At 35.4% G+C, this 21,325-nt stretch overlaps 1 protein-coding gene across 1 annotated transcript in view; it reads left to right on the top strand.

Moving 5' to 3' along the window:
* Positions 1-21,325, top strand: part of LOC150094103 (uncharacterized) — a 148,316-nt gene that overhangs the window by 77,965 nt on the left and 49,026 nt on the right. The window contains exons 3-4 of the mRNA XM_090412396.1: positions 3,310-3,467; positions 18,844-19,016. Coding sequence (XP_090268522.1) covers positions 3,310-3,467; positions 18,844-19,016 — 331 coding nt within the window. The remainder of the gene's footprint in view (positions 1-3,309; positions 3,468-18,843; positions 19,017-21,325) is intronic.

Genomic DNA, 21,325 nt, shown 5'->3' with positions numbered 1-21,325 from the left:
TTTTGATGAGCTTACGAGCGCAAAAAATTTTGTGCTGCATAGCAGCCATTTTGCTCACAACTCACGTTTCTGTGCTCTACCGGTAGTATTTCAAACTTTAGGACCTCCTCTTTCAAATGTTATGTAGATCATTTACATATGATATATAGTTCAGGAAATATAGCTGTACAAAACTGAGTCCATCTTTTTGAATCACTCTGTATTTTTATATGCTATTTCTGAAATTTATTTATTTATTTTACTGTGATTCAAGTGTGAGTTTTACTTGTTACATTTGGGCACATAATCTAAGTCATCACAAAGTTATATTGTGATTGGGAATTAGTTAAAATAGAATTACTTTCTATATAAATGGATCAGACATAATACCTCATTATGAGGTTTAATGGAATGAATACAGTACAATAAAATACAAGTTTAATGGATCCTATATTTCATCTCTGTCACAGAGATCTCATCATGGATAGAATCTCAAAATTGTAAAAGCACACTCAACAATAAGTGGAAAAAATAGACTAAAAGCCTCAAGTCCCACATGGGGCACATCTTAGGCCTCCTGTCCCACATGTTGGACAGGAGGCCTAAGAATTAAAGTTGTCCAAATCTTGGGAAATTTAACATAGCCACGTTTATTAAGATTGTGCTGGTTTAACAAATCTGCCTGATTCTAAGAAAAGTCTTTCAAATTTATATTTGTGGTGAAACAGAGTATTTTTTTTTTTTTTTTCATCTGATTCTGTGCAAGGCATCCAAAGCATGGTTAGCTAGACCTCCATGTTAGAAGTTTAATGGAGTGAAACAGCACCAGGAAAGGATTAAACATGGTGCTTAATTCTTCCAGTATTTTGTCTCAGTTATAGAGACATCACCGATTACAATATGAGACTTGTAACACACACACACACACACACACACACAAAGGTAGCACAAAACTAAGTGAAACAGGTGAATGAAAGACTAGTCCTAGCTAAGTGGGCATCTTCAGTGGACACCTGTCAGTGGCCTAGGATGTTAACTGGGATCTCAAAGTATGAGTGTTTTCTATATTTTGGGAAGCTTTATGCAACTATATTTATTCAAATTAGGCTGATGAAGAGTAGCAGAAGCAGATTCTAAAAACAGTCTTTCTCTTCTAAATTTACTGTGAGGAGCATGGTGGTCTTTTGCCAGTTTTGAGTGATTCTGTGAGCCATATCCAAAGAATGGGCTGCAAGGCCAGATTGACCATAGTCATGGCTGCTGATATATTTTTCATTTTCTTCCATGGAGGAGTATGAAAAATACATCAGCAGTCATATGCTCTTAAAAATCAGCTAATTTAAATAAATAAATAAATAAATTGCATAAAACTTCCTGAAATATGGCAAATGCTGATACTTTGATGAAATCCTAGTTTATATCCTAGGCTGCTGATAGTTGTCCATAGAGGGTGTCCCACCCAGTTAGGACTCCAGTCCTCTGACCATGTGTTTCACTTAGTTTTTTTTGCTGCCTCTGTGTGTGTGAGAGAGAGAGCAGTCTCATATTGTACTCCTTGATGATGTCTCTGTAACTGAGATGAAATATTAGAATTAAATACCATTTTTAATCCTTTCCTAGTGCTGTTTCACCCCTTAACTTCTAGTATGAGTTTCTCCTAGCACTTAAGCCTTTCAGACATTGTCAGCTAGACCTGCCTGACTATAGTTATGGTGATGAATGTAATTCTTGTATTTTTCTAGGCAGATATTCATAATAATAAGAACAAGGAACCTTGTAAACACCTGGAACAGAGAGGAGAGGGAGTGGAGCAGAGAAGTCAGCTTCAGATGAGGTTTGAAAGCAGCACAGATTATATTTTTAATGCTATTACTATTCTCTATAGGGAATAATAATAGCATTATTGTAGTCTGTTTGTAGAGAAGGATGTGAGGAGAAAGGAGGAAAAATTAAGTTATCAATCTTTTTAGCATTATAACCATTGGACAGGATGACCTGACAAATAAAGGAGAATTTGACTGAATAAGAAGCATGGTGGGAACAGAGATTGGAGACTGTTAACAAGGATTTCGATAAAACCATAGTGTTTTTTTATGTATTGTGGGTGGATTTTCTGTAAACTGAGTAAGAAAGGGTTCAATTAGGAAGATGCATATTAGAGTATCTAGAAAAGGCAGGCTATTATTTTGTGTTCTCTATTGGGCCATGTGGCCATTTTGAAAAACATGCCCTTGATACTGCCATTTGCAAACAGAGATTTCTTTTAGGTAGCGACACTTGCATAAGGGTGGTAGCTACATCAAGCCTAATATTATTGGCAATAGTGGGAGGTAAGTGGAGGATGCAGCATGATGTCTAAAGATAGAACTTGATGAGGTGCTACTGCGAAATTGGGGCTAAGGATGCTAACGCTGCTTTGTTAAGTCTTTATTGATGAAAGGTTGGATACCTTGCACAGATTCAAATGGCAGAAACTACTATGTTTCACTGTACAAATATAAATTTGAAATACTTTTCTTAGAATCAGCAGCAGATTTGTTGAACCAGCAACCAAATTTAATAAATATGGTTGTATTAAACTACACAAGATTTGAGAAACTTCAATTCTTAGGTGTCAGTTTGACCATAATAAGATTAAGGAACCTTGTAAACACCCTGAACGGAGAGGAGAGGGAGTGAATCCTTAGGGGAGCAGAGAAGGGCGGCCAGCTTCAGATGAGGTTTTAAAGCAGCACAGGGATTATATATATATTTTTTTTTCCCCACTGATTGTTTTGAGTGATTTTGTGTGTGTGAATGCTTTTACAATTTTGAGATTGTATTCCTGTTGATGTCTCTGTGACAGACGAAATATTGGATCTAATAAACTTGTATTTTTTTGTTCCTCTGTGCTCTATTCATTCTATTGAGCCTAATAATGAGTTTAAATCAGCACATAAGCCTTAATACTAGACATGATAAAGTCAGTGATTAATTACTAGCATCCTTCTTGTAGCTCTTATTTACTGATAGCTAGAATAACCTTCCTGCTCAGATTCATATTTCATCATTCAATCACTAAATCAATATGAAAGTTAGAGATCCAAGAACTATTTAAGTCCATTAGGTTATCTTGTATGGTTAACCTAGAAATGTTTTTAGCTTCTGAAATCTCATTGTGAGATTGCTTATATTTTATAAACAGCTCATCTTATTATAAAGAGAGTGACTACTCCCCACTTTCTAATACAGTCTATTTATATAATGTGGCCACAATAGGAATATTTTGCAAACTATCTTTTCATTTTCAAATTTTGACATATTTGTTAAGATCTAACATCCCTATTTCAGCCAGTCCAGATGAAGACAAAGATGATGATTTTCGAGCTCCTTTATATAAAAATGTAGAAATAAATGGAATCACAGTAAGAATGAAGTGGTGTGTGACATGTCAGTTTTACCGCCCACCAAGATGTTCGCACTGCAGTGTTTGCAATGGCTGCATTGAGGTATGTATTTGCAAATATTATATTTATTGAGAGATTATACATTCAACTCTTACTGTAGCAAACTTATATGATCCACAGGAATAGTTTGTTATAGTGGGCTGTTGTGAGTTTAGCATGCTATTCCATTTCTGGGAGGCTTTAAAGGTTGGGGCTTTCCAGTAGTTTCTTATAGCAATATTTGTATATTGAGAGAGAGTGGTACTATATCTTTTCAGCTCACCCATTCTTATATATCATCTTCGGAGCCTCAGTAGTTCAGTTGGTGGAGAATATCCCTTAAGTTGGAAAGACCCAGGTTCGAATCACTTCTTACATTAAGAACCATTATAAAGGTTCTTTATGTTTTTCAATAATGGTTTCATAATGGTCTGAATCAATATTGCATCCTCTGTATACTCTGCAATTTATTACCATCTTCTTTAGTTTTTCACCCACTATTATATAGTCAGTGATGCTTTTATATCTGCTGGCGTCCATGTATATTTATTTATGTCTTTATGTTTAAATCACCAACAGCTTTTTTAAACATAAAGCATCATTGACTGTATAATAGTGTGGGAAAAACTAAAGAAGATGGTAAGAAATTGTAGAGTTTTATAATATAATAAAGTATATTAATCAGTACTATTAAGATCCCAAACCAGAGAAATAGAAACAATACAAGAACACAAAAGCAGAAGCAATTTAAGATAGAACTGCTACAGCAAGATAGTATCAGAGAAGACTTACAAATCATACAAAGAAAATAAATGAAGATACAGATATAGAAAGTGAATGGCAAAACATTAAACAAATAGTAAAAAAGCAGCATATGAAGTCATAGGAACAAAACTGCAAAGAAAAAAGTAAACGACTCAGAACCTGGAACCCAGAAATAGAATCCTTAATAAGAAAGAAAAAATATATGTACCTTAAATGACTAAATGACAGAACCATAGGAAGTAGAATATAAAAGAATCAGAGCAGTAACAAGAACTAGAGTATGACATAAATGCACCTCAACTAAAGAGCTATAAAATCATTAAAAAAATGACTCAAGAAACAAAGGATAATTTACAATTAGAAGGTCCCTCCACAAAAGAATGGACCAATCACTACACCCAGCTTCTAAACAATGATAATCAAATTGAAATAAAACAAATCAGTCAAGAAACAAATGAACCAATAAAGCTAAATGATCTAAAGAAAATATGGGAAAAACTAAAAAATAGAAAAGCTACAGGAGAAGATGGAATAAATTCAGAACTACTATACAAATACAGCTCTAAACCATTTCAATTATGATTAAATTCCTAAACAGAATATGGGAAGAAGAAAACATCCCACAAGAATGGAAGGCAGCAATAGTCATAAACATATTCAAAAAAAGGAAACAGAAAGATTGTGGAAACTACAGAGGAATATCCCTATTAAATACGTGCTATAAAATATATCTAGATATAATTAAAAGTAAACAAGAACTTTTCAGACCACCCTCATATACATGTATAATTATTTTAAAAATGATAATTGCATATTATTATTATCTGAGACCTCGGAGTCGATGACTAATCGAGGGAGGCTATAAATCACCCAAACCAGCTGTCATACCTTCCCTTAAATTCATTCACACCAAATACACTCTCTACCCCTAAAGGCAAAGTGTTCTGTGGGAGAAAAACCTAGTTCTTACCCCCTTTCTTGACTGTTAACAAACTTAACTTCCATGGATGCCACTGTGTTCTCTTCTCACCTTCTATATAATGATAAATTTCATCAGACACTATCCTATGATACCCATTCAAAAGTTTATAGACGTCTATCATATCACTCCTATTAACCAGAGTCTGTAATCCACATAATCATAATCTAAATCCCATAATCCGGATATAATCTTTGTAACTCTTCTTTGCACTCTTTCCACAGCTTCTTTATCTCCTTGGAATCTGGGAGACCAAATCTGCACACAGTAATCCAGGTGTGGTTTTATCAAAGCCATATAAAGAGGCAAAATGACTTCCTTATCCTTACATGTCAAGGTCATCATTTCAATTATCCTGTGAGTTGTATTTGCAACTTCTGCTATGTGACCTTTTGGCAATTTCAAAAGGCGCACGATGTATGAGATCATCATATTCGGATGTCCATACATGACCATGTATGGAAGTTTCGGGAGACGCACATGCATGCAATGGAAGTTTGGCCCTTTATAAGGCGAAATGTCGAGAAGGACTTGAGCTTAGGGTTCTCATTCATCTCTTACCCGGATTTGCTGTCATTTGAGGTCCAATGTCAGTAATCGAAAGAGAATCATTATAAGTCTTAGGTTTCTCAGTCGTCTCCTACCTGGATCCACCACCATGTCAAGGGACCTTGAGGGTATAGAGTAGTTGATGACTCAGTCAAAAGAAGAAAATTGGTGAGAAGTCATAAACAAGCCAACAGAAGAGAAAAGAAAAGGGAGCACTTTCGTGTGGATAAAAGATTCATGTAAAAGGCAATGCTGAATGAGAATTGTAAGTGCTTATATACGTGATATTTCCGAGCAAGAATGTACATAAAAAAAAAAGACACAATAATACACCGTAGCAAGTTAAAATTTGAAAGACTTTTCATGGAATCAGCCTCAGCCCTAAGAAACATGCCAAACCTCAACAACCTGATGCAAGTCTCCCAAATTTGGGGCAGTCTCATGCAACCAAATTTGTTGAGGTTTGGCATGTTTCTTAGGGCTGAGGCTGATTCCATGAAAAGTCATTCAAATTTGAACTTTCTGTGGTGTATTATTGTGGCTTTCTTCCACCGTATTCTGTGACGTGTATCCAGAGCATGGTCTGCAAGACCAGAGTGGCTATACTGATGATCTGAAATTTTGATATTTGCTGTCCTGCCTGTTTGGCCAAAGTAAGACAGCTGTCTTACTTTGGCCAAATTTGGGAGACTTGCATCAGGAGATCTTCAACCCAACAGCCAAGAATACCTACATAGCCCGCTAGGGGGCACCATCAGGACTTTTAGGAGAAACAATAGCTTCCTCGTGTCGTCCTCATTTACTGTGTGTAGTGCCTGCATGCACATCTTTATTTTAAGTTCCTTTAAAGATGACAACGTGACGTTGCCAAAATATTGGAAATATATATTAAAGTTTAATTTAATTTATATTCTAGTGTACGTTGTGAATTCCTTAAGTTAATTAATAATCATGTATAATCAACGTATAAGCCTTTCTCCAAGAATTAATATTGAAATAAGCTGACTCAAGGTGTGTCTTAATCTCAACTGTGCATAATTAATTATTGTAAGAGTAAGAAGAGTACTGCACTAGATAATGTAAATTAATATTGATTTAAGCTTACTCAAAATATGTATTATTTACAGTTTGTATATGTATGACTAGCGGGATATTCTAGATTGTTATTTAACTTTAAGGGAAGAAACATAGAACTAAGTCTGAATCAGGAAGAATTGAAATTGACACTTATAATACAATTTTTTTTTTTTTTTTTTTAACATGGATCATACTATGTAAATATTCCTTTTTTGATTTAATTAAATGGCTTGTGAATAACACATTGGATTGATTCTGTCAATACACTATCCTGAAAATTTCTAACTTCATAAGATAAAATTTAAGTGATTAATACTCATTCTACGACTAATTAAAGGTAAAGATTAACAAAAGCAGGGAATGCTAACAATATATGCTTTACCTTTAGCTTAAAATCTTATAATCTTGCACTCAATACATAGTCTAACTAGTGCAGTCATAAAACAAATGAATTTGTTAGACTAGAGCTTGAGAACATAAAGATCTAGTAGAAATTTTAAAAAATGGTGGCAGTCGAGCATTCATGACAGTTCACGGTTTTAAGTAAAGAACAAATAAAGACAAAGCAGGGTTATAGAAATACAGAACATTTTAACACACTTTCTAAACTGGCTTATGGTAAATTGTCAAATTGAGATTCTTACTTACCATAAGCTTTATATGCTTATAGGATAGCAGTTCATTCTGCTATCAAAGCAAAACCTGCTTTAGTATTATAGGGTTTTGGTTCTAACTTTCTAAATGAGCCAAGATCTACACATCTTAACTTGGGTTTCTCAGATATTGATGAATACCTTGAAGATATAGTTGAAAGAAATTCATTTGCACATGAGCTTGTAGCAGAAACTAGTCACTTGTGGAGTTGTAGCCATTAACTAAGAACGTGTTAAGGATGTGGTTAGGGCATTGTCACCTGAACAGATTAATTTTGCCCTGTTATATAGGGTGTTTATAACCCTATATTATTGTGAGGAGGAGGTGGTGGGATTACTGGTGGATATATCTGCATATATGGGTAAGTTTTCTGCAAACAGAGAAAGCTAAGGATCCATTAGGCTGGCGAGTAGAGTGTCTAGGAAAGGGAGACTTTTGTTTTCTTCTTTTTCCAAGGTGAACTGGATTCTGGGGTGTTGGTTGTTTAAGTGTGTTAAGGAGCGGAGTGTATCTGAGCCATGTGGCCAAATAGCGAACACATTATCAATGTAGCGTAGCCAAACTGGGTTTTTGTGGAGCTAAATTTAAAGCTTTCTCTTCAAAAGTCTCCATAAAGAAGTTGACCAAGGGTGGGGAGAGAGGTGAACTCATGGTTGTCCCCTCTATCTGTTTGTAGACTTTTCCTTGCCAAACGAAATAGCCTGAGTTCATTGTGAACTGAAATAGGACTGAGATATCAGGAGAAAATTTGGCTTGGATGAGCTCTAAGGTTTTCTTGAGTGGGACAATTGTGAATAGGGAGGAGACATCAAAACTGACCATTATGTCAGTGTGTTGGAGTCAGAGGTTTTTTATACTGGCTTTGAAGTGGGCTGAGTTTTTTATGTGTGATGGTGTGTTGCCAGACTAGTGTGTGAGCACTTTGGCTTAATGTTTGGCTAATTTGTATGTGGGAGAATCAATGCCATGCACTATGGGACTTAATGGCACTTTTTGTTTATGTATTTTTGGAAGTCCATATATTTGGTGGGGGAGGGGTCTAGAGTGTATTCTCCTTTGGAGGTCTTTCTTTGGTAAGAACACAGACTACATCCAGTCTAATGTTGTTAGAGATATGGTTGGGAAGGTTGCAGATACCACGTTCTATCTGAATCATTATTTCTTAGGTGTTATGGCGAAATTGTGGCCACTTGCCAGTGTGTTGAGTGCCTTAGGCTTCAAAGTAACGGAAGACAGGTTATTTGCAGTGTTGAGTGGTAGTTGAGGTTCAGAGGTAGAGTTCTTTTTCAAATTTTTTGATGTGCCGACATCTTATCTTTTCAAATTCTTTCTCTGCCAAAGCTCACGAGCCATCATAGAGAGAATCATCCAAAGGTCGTGGTTCAGCATGGCGAAAAGTTTCTCCTCTAGCGCACGAATAGCCTTTGTTTGTCAGCCAGAAGAACGATCATAGTGGTAATTTGTTCTCATAGTAGGGCAAATCTAGTGTGGTTATAAATGCGGAGAGCCTTCTGTGAAGACAAACGGTGCTTTAAATTCACATAATTTGGGATTAGCTTATTAACTCGGCAGCATTTTAAGAAGGTCAGACAATTTAGTTGTCTTGATATCTTCAGCTTTAGTTTGCCGTGTTGGCAGGCCTTGCATGTGATAGAATCTCAGTGGATGATAGTAATTCTTGTAGATAAGCTTATACGTTGGTAACACATGACTATTAAATTATTTCAGGAAATTACAACGTATACTGGAATATTAATTAAAGGAAACTTTAATTAATACTTCCTATATTTTGGCAATGCCACATTGCCATCTTCATGGGAACGTAAAACTATGACACATGCACACAGGCACTACCAAACAGCAAATGAGGCAGAAGACAGATAACTAACGTTGTTCCTAGAGTCCTAAAGTTCTTTGGCAGGTATTTTCTTAGGTGGTATGGTGAAATTGTGGCCAAGTGAACTAAACCAAATCCTTAACATGCTCTTGGCCAATGGTTACAAACCCCAAAAAATATTAAAACCACTTAACCATAACCCCACTCCCTCCCCCTTCATAACAAAGATTACACTAAATCCATCACCATTCTCTATATCTGGGGCACCTCTGAAAAGTTAACCAATATCTTAAAAAATATGACCTTACTTTTTGTTACAAACCACATAAGAAATTGACATCCTTTATCTGCTCCACCAAAAGACTAGCCACTTCCCCTAGACCAGTGATGGCGAACCATTTTACCCAGGTGTGTCAAACTTTTTTTTTTTAAATATTGACATTGTTGATGTGCCACTTGCATACATGCATTATAAATGTAACTACATAATCATAGATGGTGACTTATACATATCATATTAGGCTATTTATTTAATAGGACATTGATATAAAATCTATGAATTCACATTATACAATTAATTTAATAAACTGAAATTACAAACTTACATTACATTTAATGACTTTTCTGTTGCTGATTACTGGTAGAAAGTTCTTTCAATGAACAACCTACCTTCACCTTAACTGAGAGAGAGTGATCTTACACGATTTATCGCAGTTTTTTCATTAGAATACCAATATTTTTCAACATCCAAGGTGTGTCACCTGAAACCCTCAAGTGTGTCAGTGCTGACACGTGTGTCATAGGTTCGCCATCACTGCCCTAGACCTACCTGGAGTATACTAGGTAGGTCTAGGGCCAGACAGGCAGGACAGCAAATGTCAGGATATCTGAACACAAAGACTACATCTGGTTTCACCAGTACAGCTACTCTGGGCTTGCAGACCATGTTCTGGATACCCACCACAGAATATGCTAGAAGAAAGCGACTTTGCTGCACTTCAGCAAATTTAAATACGAAGGATTGTCCATGGAATCAGCCTCAGGTCTAAAAAAACTTTCCAAACCTCAACAAATTTAGGTGCATGAGGCTGCCCTAAATTTGGGAAGCTTGCATCATGAGAACTTCAGCCCAACAGCCAAGACAACCCAATATAGCCCTCTAGGGGGCACCTTTAGGGCTCTAGGAACAATGTTAGTTTTCTCTCTTCTGCATCATTTGCTCTTTGGTAGTGCCTGCTTGCACGTGTCATAATTTTATGTTCCCATTAAGATGATAATGTGACATTGCCAAAATATAGTAAGTATTTATTAACGTTTCGTTTAATTAATATTCTAGTATATGTTGTAATTTCCTGAAATAATTTAATAGTCGTGTTACCAACATATAAACTTAACTACAAGTTGAACTACAAAACTGGAAATTATGATCAGCTTAGGATAATACTATCTTTGGTTTCATGTTATCAGTTACTGAATGAGAAAACTGTTAGCAATGCATGGGAATCTTTGAAAAAGTGCTTATATGAGACACATACAGAATATACATAACTTGCATACAGAAATGGTATCTGAATGTATCCCTTAATGTTGAAGAATAAATAGGTTGGGAGTGAAATGGATGGATGTGCAACCTTATTAAGCAAGAGATCCACACGAAGATGATGATTTGGAAAGAATATCGTGATAATAAGAGTGAGAGGAGTTACGTAATATATAAAGCTCAGGCCAGAAAGGCAGGATAGAAAGTTCAATCAGAATATGAAAAAAAATTGGCCACGCAAACTAAATGCAATCCAAAAGAATTCTATCGTTATGCCACAAAAGAAAGAATGAATGTGGAAGAATAACATTACTGAATGCAGATGGTTCTCTAGTGTCTAGCAGCTAATAAGATTGTTCAGTTAATTAGTGCTCACTTTGATAAGATATATCAACCAGGTGTATGTAACATGATGCACAGCACTACTGCTACATTGGATAAAGAGTTAGAGGTTCATGAAAATGAGTTTGAAGAGCTCTTGCATAACCTGGATAAGAATTTCTCAATATTGACAGATGGAATATCAGCTCATTTGCTAAAGGATTGCTCAGCTGAATTGGCTAGGCCTTTCACATGTTTGTATAACTTGAGTCTAAGTTCAGGAATGGAAGGAATGTATGATAGTTCCATTGTGTCGAACCTCCAACCTATCATTATCTTTGGTGTGGTGTGAGGATTTCAGAGAAGTTGGCAAGAACTCACATACAGAAATGGGTAGACAAACAAGCTATACTCTGTAAGGATCAGCATGGGTTTAATAAAGGAAGGTCATGTTTTAGCAATTTGCTCGTATTTTATAACAATGTTACAGCTGATTTAAATAAAGGGAATGGATACACCGATAGTGTTGGATTTTTCTAAGGCATTTGATAAGATACCACACGAAAGGCTGTTGCATTAACTGGAGAATATGGGATTGGAATAAAACTCCTTACTTGGATCAGGGGGTAGTTGACAGACAGATTTCAAAAAGTGGCATACACTGGGTATGAATCTGCCAGATGTGACCAAGGGTATACCTCAGGGTTCGGTCCTTGTGCCATTGTTCACTCCATACATTAATGACATCAGGCAAGGTCTAACCTCAGTTGTGCAATTGTTTGTCGATGGTGCGAAGATAGGCAGGGCAATCAAGGATGCTACTGAATTGGGCACTTACAAAATGATTTGAATAGGCTCGAAATTTGGGCAAATGAAAATGGCTCCCAGTTTAATTAATAAGTGTAAAGTTATGTACTTTGGCATGATGAGAATTCCCATGGTATTTTATATTAGTGGGCTTATGCTAGAAGAAACTGAGGCAAGGGATCTTGGCATATTGGTTGATAGGAATTTGAAGTTCCAAGGTCACATAGTAGAAGTTTCAAATATAACTCAGAGGATGATTGCAATGTTGAAGAGAACCTTGGCATCTCAAGATAAGGAAGTAATTTTGCCTCTTTATTAGGCTTTAGTGGGATATCAAAGATTTGGTTTGCAGATTGGTCTCCCGGATTCCAAAGAGATATAGAAGCTGTTGAAAGGGTACAAAGAAAAGCTACAAAAATTCTATCTGGATTATGGGATATAAATTATGAGGACAGATTGAGTATATGGATTACAGACTCTTGTTAACAGGAGAAAGAGGGGGTTATGTGATAGAGGTCTATAAACTTTTGAATTGGTGTTATAGGATATTGTGTCATGAAAATTTTTATTATATGGAAGTTGGGGAGAGAACACCAGGTGTATCGATAGAAGTTAACAGTCAAAGGGGTAAGAGCTAGGTTTTTCTCTCACTGAACAGAGTGAGTGAGTGGAATAGTTTGCCTTTAGGGGGGTAGTGACTGCATCTAGTGTGAATGAGTTTAAAGGAAGGTATAACAGCTGGTTTGGTGATTTATAGCCTCCCTTAATTAGTCCTCGACTCCCTTGAGGTCTCAGATAATAATAATTCTTTTCATCATTATGATTTTCAAACCATCTCACCATATTTGATAAAGGATTGTTATGAACTTCACTTGATATTCCCAAATCAGACTCCGATTTCTCATTAATTATAATGCTTTTGACAGTATATCGAGTATGTATCAAATATTCTGTTAATTTCTTCATAGAGATTTTTTTTCATTGTTCCTACTCTGAAAAAAAAAAAAAAAATCTTCTTTGGTTAAATACATTTCAAAGTCATAATAATTTGGAGCTCTGATGAGCTTAACATGTTTAAATTGTTGTCAGTTGCATAGATGCTTAACATTTGATTTCATAAAAATAAGTTATGACACTTTATCTTGTATGTACTAATTTCATATGACTTGCATTCATTTATTTAGCAGATGGGAGGGAAATGCATGAAACAAACAAATAAAACTATATGCAGATGAAGAGTTCAGTCAGCCAATTAAATGAGGCCTCCAGGGAAGCAGTCTGTGTGGCAGTCATCAATTATTGATGCATAGTCTGCACAGCACCACACACATACATAAAAGGGTGGCTGTGAAATTCCTCATAAATGTAATAAATGGAGACAGTGGCCTTGTCTAGTCCCAAAATCTGTTTAGCTGGCTCCAGAGGTATAGAGATAAATTGAATCCTGGAGATTTGATAGTTGGATTTGTAATCAGGTACTTGTTTGTAGTTTGTTCCAGAGTCTTTTCCACCAGTCTTGCGGACCATCATCTGGTACTTCCACTAACTATATGGAAGAACTAGAGGTAAGGTGATAAGATGGAGAGATATCTTGATATATAGGAAGGTACATGTTATTTCTGATTTTCTTTATCTCTTTGATGGTAGCTTCTTCTCTTATGAATCATGGTAGAGTGATGTGGGAAAGAACAAGTAACCATGAGATAGGAGTAGATCTTAAGGACCAGAGAGTTCTGATTGTTATGTTAAGCTGTGTATCCACGAGAGTCACGTGGACATATAATACTTCGGCTTCAAACTGGTGAACAGTACTCCACAAGGTGAAGACCAGAGCCAGGATTGCTGTTTTAAGAGTCAAGGCTTAACCCGAGGCAATCCCAATTTATGCCTGTTTATGATGCTGTTCCTGGCAGATGTATTTAATTTAGCTTTTTTCCAAAAGTTTTTGTTAGATTATAGTCATGTGTTACACCAACGTAACAAGGATTACTTGCATAGATAGTTCTATTGCACAAGTTTATTTTTAGTTATATATGAGCCTCATTGTTATTTAGGTGGAAAGCAGAAACAACGGTTTTGTTGGGATTAGGAGATAGTTCCTCAGCTTTCAACGTAATTTTGTAATGAGCTCAGATTTTTGTTCAGTGTTTCCTCAAGGCTTTGGAAGGTATGGTCTTGGGTGGCGATAGCTATGTCATCAGCAGAGATAAACTTTCGACTAGCTGTTGGAAAAAATGTTGCTTGTGTATGGATTGAATAAAGCCGGGGAGAGGATAGATCCTTGTGGCAATTCATTCTGCAGGATAAATGTTCTGTGTTTTTGTTAATTGAGATGAACCTTTATTTTCCTATTGGGGAGCATTTGTTCTAGTAATTTTACTCTTTTTTTTTTTTTTTTTTTTGGCTGCTTTATACAGTAAATCTTTCTTCCATTTGGCATCATAAGTTGATGTTAGGTCTATGAAGACAGCTAAACCCATCCTGTTCATTTTGTAAGATAGCTTCTATTTTTGGAGAAATCCTAGAGAGGATAATCCTTTTAAAAAGTGTATTGCATGCAGAATAATGCTATAGGGGATAGTTATTAGGATCATCGGTTGACTTATTGGGTTTTGGCAGGGTTATTATCTTTGATACCAGCCAAAGTTTTGGGAGCCATTCATCATTTATTATTGAGGAAAAGAAATTAGATAGCCAGGATTTTGCTCTTGGGCCAAGGTGAGTAAGAAAGTCTTCAAGGATGCCATCAATGCCAGGAGCTTTACTTGTTTTAGTTAATTTGAGTGTTACATTCATTTCATCTAGAGTTACTAGATTGAAGTTTGTTATAGATGTGGGACATGATAAGAAAACTTTTTTGTAAAGATGATGGATCTCTTTTTTAGTATCTGTGGGAATTTTGGGTTTAGCTTTTTGTTCTAAGATTTTTGCGATACTGTTAGGATTTACTTTTCCTTTAGTTCTTTGGAGTGCTGTTGCCTCCCAGTCAAAGGAGAAATGCCTGCTAGCTCTTCTGCCATCATCCACGTACCTTAAGAGGACAGAAGCAATGTCTGGATGGTTCTGCTGACAGTTAATTCAGTGTGAATATCTTTTAATTTTGAACATGCAGCAGATAGTTGGTTAAAATGTCTACTATTTTTCTACAGATTGATATTAAATTTAATATTGATGTCTGTGTATTAAGTACTTATTCCTAACTGCAATGTATGAATGAACCTGAACACAATTTCAGTATCATTATGCTAGTGTGGTTTTTGGGATCAATGTCATACTAGCACCTTTATTAACTGTGACACGTGACATATGGATGCAATATCATTTTAATTTTCAACTTTTCTTGCCAGCAAAGAATGCATACCGGCACCTATTGCTTGACAACAACAACAACAAAAAAAAAAAAAAAAAAAAAAATAATGCTGATTACACACCTTTAACAATATTGGCATATCTCATGTTTGTAACAGATACTATTAATACATATATATATATCAGTATCAAATTAATAGCAGCATGTAAGTAAACAGTAGCATAGTCTCACCTGTTTTATTTTACAAATTCGTTGCTATGGTTGTGTTTTATGTAATTAATCATAGATGTTGTACTTGCATTTTTTTCTATACCACCACCCTGAGATTTTTTTTTTTTTTTTTTCACTGGAGGTCAGTCCAGTAGAATAACGATTGATCAAATCATTGTCACTTTGGCTTACTGTTAGAAATGCAATGTACCTTATCTTTGTATATATACAGGGTGTCCCATAAGTTCTGAAATATTTTAATAATTCATAAAAATTAGGGAAAAAAATTGGTATATTAGAGTATGGTTTGCACAAAAGTGAATTGCAAGGAGGGGGATTTTTTTGGCAGGGAGAAAATTTTAGTTCAAATTTTCACCGATAGAGGGCACTGTATCACATGCCTCATTTGCAAATACGTGCAGGTGAGAGTTCTGTAAAGTGCCGGGTGCACCGCTGATAGCTCATAATGAATGCATCTGAATTCCCAGTCATTAGGGCAAACAGAATTGTTTTTGTGAAAAGAAAAATTTGTTGATTCAAGTCATTGTTGAAAGATTTGAGTCCTAAAATCAGCAACTCACATTGGCGGATTAGGCATTGGTAGCAGAAGTTTTTATGAAAGCTTTGGACGTAGAAAAGAAAGAAGAAAGGTGGAGGTTCTATTACTCCTGCCAGACTACAGTCTCTAATACGATGTTTCGAGGAAACTGGAAATTTGTCAGATTGCCCTTGCGCTGGCAGACCAGTGTTATCCGAAGCCCATACCAGCATTATGCTATCACAGATGAATTTGCATATGCTATCACAGTCAACAAGCAGTGCATGGGAAGCTGCAAGAATCACAGGCATAGCGAAAACATCAGTATTCCATATCCTTCTTGGTGCATAAGCATCACACCAGCAAAGTAAGCTTCACAGTAATAAATTTTTCTTTTCGCAAAACAATTCTGTTCGTTCCAATGACTGGAAATTTGCACTCATTCGTTACAATCTGCCAGTGGTACACCCTGCATTTCATTAGAACTCCATGCACGTACAGTGCTATCTCGCTAATCCGAACTAATAAAAACTGTGCTCGTTCGGATTAGCAAAAAGTTCATATTAGAGAATTTTCCCCCAATTGACAACAATAACTAGCGTTTAAGACAAAAATAATCAGATTCTAATGGTACATCAATTTAATTCTGTAAATAAATGAAGTAACTGATAGAAAAAAGCTACTGTAGTGTAATGTAAAACTTAAAAAATAATACAGTACACAAGTTTATTTTAGTAAAAAATTTAGTTTGTATGTATTGTTGAAGATTCTGATTTAATAAAATTGCATAGTTCAGTACATAACTTAATTTGCATAAAAAAAGTCACTGATTTTCTTTTGCTTCTTGGAAGCTAAACTTTTTTCGAATGCTTCTTCTCGGAGCTGCATTCACAATAAAATTTTGTGGAATGGCGTATCATTCTGCTTAGCCCATTCTATACACATATTAAAACGGTCAACTGCATCTTCATGTTTTACTTTTTTTTTTCTTCGAGCTCTTTATCGTCATCATCGTCTTCTAATTCATTCTGTATAATTTATAATTTCAGCATCTGATTTGATTTCGAATTCACTTTCGGTTCTACCTTTAATCCATTCCATAACATCTGTTTGTAAAATTTCAATATCTGGATTTATATTTTTAACGAAATTATGCATGTTTTGAATTTCCTCTTTTTGTGTATCACCATAGTTATACTGTACTGTAATAATAATAAAATAAATAATAATAATTAAAATAATTATTAAAAAAAATATAATAATACGTAATAAAACTTTTTTTCTTTCAAACCGCAGTTCAGATTACTGGAGGGTTCGGATTAGCGAAATACCACTATTTGCAAACAATGCATATGGTCCAGCGACCTCTATCGGTGAAAATTCGAAGTAAATTTTTCTCCCATCCCAAAAAAATCCCCCTCCTTGCCACTTTTGTGCAAATCACACTCTAATATACCAATTTTTCGAATTTTTTGAATTATTGAAATATTTCGGAACTTATGGGATACCCTGTATATGTATGTGTGTATGTGTATATTTCAGATGATGATTTTAATATGAAGGTTGAAACATCAGGAAATTAAAATAATTATTCCTAATACTAAAACGAAGTTTGTACTAATTCGGCTGAAACTAAATATTTAATGCATCCCTACTGCTACTGCTAGGAAAGTTTGTGAGCATATCTGCTCATGTGAGTAGTTTTTCTGTATCCTGTAAATGAAATGCTACCATTTGGAATTCGTGTTATTAGCTGTTTAGAAAGACCATGCTATTGTTAATTTTTTCTTCTATAGAAAAATGGGTTGTTAGATGTTTACCATTGAGGTGAAGTAATGTCTAAGATCCAATTCAGAACACATTATCTGTATGTCTTAGTCAGATAAAAGGCTTAAGCGAGACTGTGTTAAACTTCCCAAAATATAGAAAACAGTAATTCTTCAACATCCTGAATTACACTGTATGCTTCCTCCTAGTGCTCATAAAAAATTCCCTTACTAGTTTTTTGTATATGTTGATCCATACACAAGAGGTCAAGAGACCTATAAGCACATCAGTGCTGTGGGGGGGGGGACAAACAAGGACTGAGATATAAGTTTATTGATGTTTTTTTTAAGAGGTGCAAGTTGTAATTGTTTGGGAATACTTAATGAGTAAGGCCGTTTCAGAGAACAGATGGACAGAATAAAAGAGCAGGAGGAGAAGTGGGTTCGTTGCAGTTGCACGGTAAAGGGATGCTTGGCAGCTGCTGCTCGTGTATTAATTGGTGCAACTGAAAGCAGAGAAATGATAGTTGCCAATTCACTGGAGCATCAACAATGGAAGTACCTGTAGAATAGACCAGTGCTGAAATACTGGATCTGTAAGAGAGGGATCATCAGTGGGTCTAATTGCTCGCCTTTGGACAGCATCAAAGATGTTAAGAGAAGTTTTAGGTGCACTGCCTCAAACGTGTGAGCAGTATTTTAGGCATGGGCAAATTTGGGATTTGTATATAGTTGGAGTTGGTTGGGTGTAAAATATACTTTTGAACACAAGAGAATGCCTAGTATCTTGTATGCTGAGGAGGCTATTGATACTAGTCTACTAAGTTACAAACACACATGAAACTTTTTTTTTGTTGTTGTATGTTTATGTTACAGAGGCATTGACTATTGTTTAATTCATTCCATTAAATGTCTAATATAAGTTCATAAATCTTCTCCCATATATATATAATTAGGAACTGTTTTGAGAAATTCCTTAGAAATGTAAATAACTAAGCATATTGAATTGTTTCCATTTGTGAAATTTTCTTATTCCTTATTTAACATATTATTTATTTTTGTTTCTAACCAAGTTCTTTATTTCAGACATTTGATCATCATTGTCCTTGGGTGAACAACTGTATTGGCCGAAGAAATTATCGCTATTTTTTCCTTTTTCTTGTATTTCTTAGTATTCACATGATCTCAATATTTTCTTTGTGTATTCTTTTCATCTTGGATCATCGTGATAAACTCCAGGAGCGAGACACAATTGTTACGTATCCTTAAATTTATTATTAATCATTAAAGTTAGTATGAAATGAGATATTCGTTTGTGTATCCAGCCATATCCACATCCAAGCAATCACTCTAAAGCAACAACAGTAATTCTGAAGTTTATTTAGTTTTATCTTTGAATAAAATTTAGATGTTAATTTTGTATCAATTATGTATATTTTAAGTATTTCATAGTACACAAAAACTTTCAAAAGAGCAAATTTTGTTTTTCTGTTGCATAAAATAAAATAAATAAATTATGAACTTATTTAAGTCTTCATTGTACTGATTTGCTGAAGAAAAAGAGTTTGCCCTTGGTTTTCCATAGTACCAAATGTAAATGCTTTAAGCACTTATCACCAATTAAAAAAAAAAAAAACTGAATTTGAACACTGTATACAAGACAGTGTTCAAACCAATTTCATTATGAAATTGATTTGAACTAGAGACCACAGATGTGAGAGCCCTGAGAAAGATTAGGGGCATGAAAGATGGCAATATGATATTGGTTAGCATAACCACTTTCCAGCCAAAAGGTTGCGGGTTTGAATCTCTCCGTGGGCATGGATGTTGTGGTTGTCTGTGGAAATAATAGTTGTAGTGGTGGGCAGTAGATGCCGTTGGTATAGTTGCGGTTAGTTGTAGTTGGTGGATAGAGAGCTGTAGAATAGGTGTCCTTCCTCGATGAGTCTTTAGACACCTGGAGGTCCAATAATAATAATATTAAAAACGAGGATGTTAGGAAAGAACTTGACATTGTTAGCATGTCAAGCTCTGCTAACAATGGTTAGCAAAGCTAATCTCAGTTGTGTGGTCACTTAAACAGAATGGGAGAGGAAAGATTAGGAAAACAAGGGTTCTCTGCCAGGTTGGCAGGAAAAGACCCAGAGGAAGACCAAGATATAGGTGGATTGGTATGGTGAAAAGTGCTTTAGAAGATAGAAATATATGATCTGATAATCCTGCAGTCTTCACAAAAATTTACATCGTTGCTAACTACATACATTCCTGTTGATAGGAAGTTAGCAATGATGTAAATTTTTCATGTAGTACTATCGTATACTGTACATCCCTTGAGGGTACATGCCAGGAATTTGATGATTATGATGATGACAAAACAGAATATGTCCTTTGATTTCTTCCTTCTGCAAAGTGTTTAGTGAGCAAGTTTCCTACATCTCTTACGCTAACATTTATGTAACATAATTCTCTGATATTTTCTTGGCTTTATTCATCGATCAGATATTTGTAAATTATATACAAGAATTGTTTACAAGTTTTACCAGCTATTCTGTCTAGCTTCTTCAGGACATGCATAACAGTACAAACTAACATTTGCTAGTAAAAAGAATGGAATAACACAGTCCAATAAATTAAAATTTATATGTAACATCATAAGCATGGAACGTGGTGTATCAGTTATTGTTTATTGAGCTCGTTATATAGTTTTTAGCGAAATGAAATTCTGGTAAGCTGAGTGAACTTATTAGGCTTTTCCAGATGTCTTTCAGAATCATTCCTTGATTTCTGTTTAGATTTTCTCCAGAGCGGAGTACAACTGTGTCTTCTTTGAAGTTTCTACATCGAAAATCTTCTATATACGGCATGGAGCTGTTATCCCAATCGATGGTGTGGTTAGAGATCGAGAAGTGATGAGCTAATCCTGAAGTATCTGTTCTGTTGTTCACGTCCCCTACCTGTTCTTTTTTTCGAATTTCCAGGCTTCTTGATGTTTGCCCTATGTAATTTAATCCACAGGAACATGGGATGTCATATACACCGGTGTATTTGAAGAAGGCATTAATGTCCTTTGGTGTGGCATGTTTTCTTGACAGGTTTGAGAGCAACTCTGCTCTGGAGAAAATCTAAACAGAAATGAAGAAATGATTCTGAAAGACATCTGGAAAAGCCTAATAAGTACACGCAGCTTACCAGAATTTCATTTCGCTAAAAACTATATAACGCGCTCAATAAGCAATGACTGACACACCACATTCCATGCTTATGATGTTACGCGTCAGTTTTAATTTATTTGACTGTGTTACTCCATTCTTTTTTTTTTAGCAAATGTTAGTTTGTACCATTATACTTGTCCCGAAGAAGCCAGACAGAATAGCTGGTGAAACTTGTAGACAATTCTTGTATATAATTTACAAATATCTGGTCAACGAATAAAGCCAAGAAAAAGCTCAAGTTTTAATATCGCCGATGTTTTATTTTGCATATAGTGTTGTAATTTACTCTTATTAGAACTTAGTTTCACTGTATCTTTGGGAGTATAGCCTTAAATTTGGCACTCCTGTAGCCTTGG

This window comes from Typopeltis vanoorti, chromosome 22 (assembly GCF_054136105.1).
Source record: "Typopeltis vanoorti isolate ZY-2024b chromosome 22, IOZ_Tvanoo_1.0, whole genome shotgun sequence".
Classification (NCBI taxonomy): Eukaryota; Metazoa; Arthropoda; class Arachnida; order Uropygi; family Thelyphonidae; genus Typopeltis; species Typopeltis vanoorti.
Note: the sequence above shows the minus strand (reverse complement) of the source record. Positions and strands in the feature narration are given on the sequence as shown.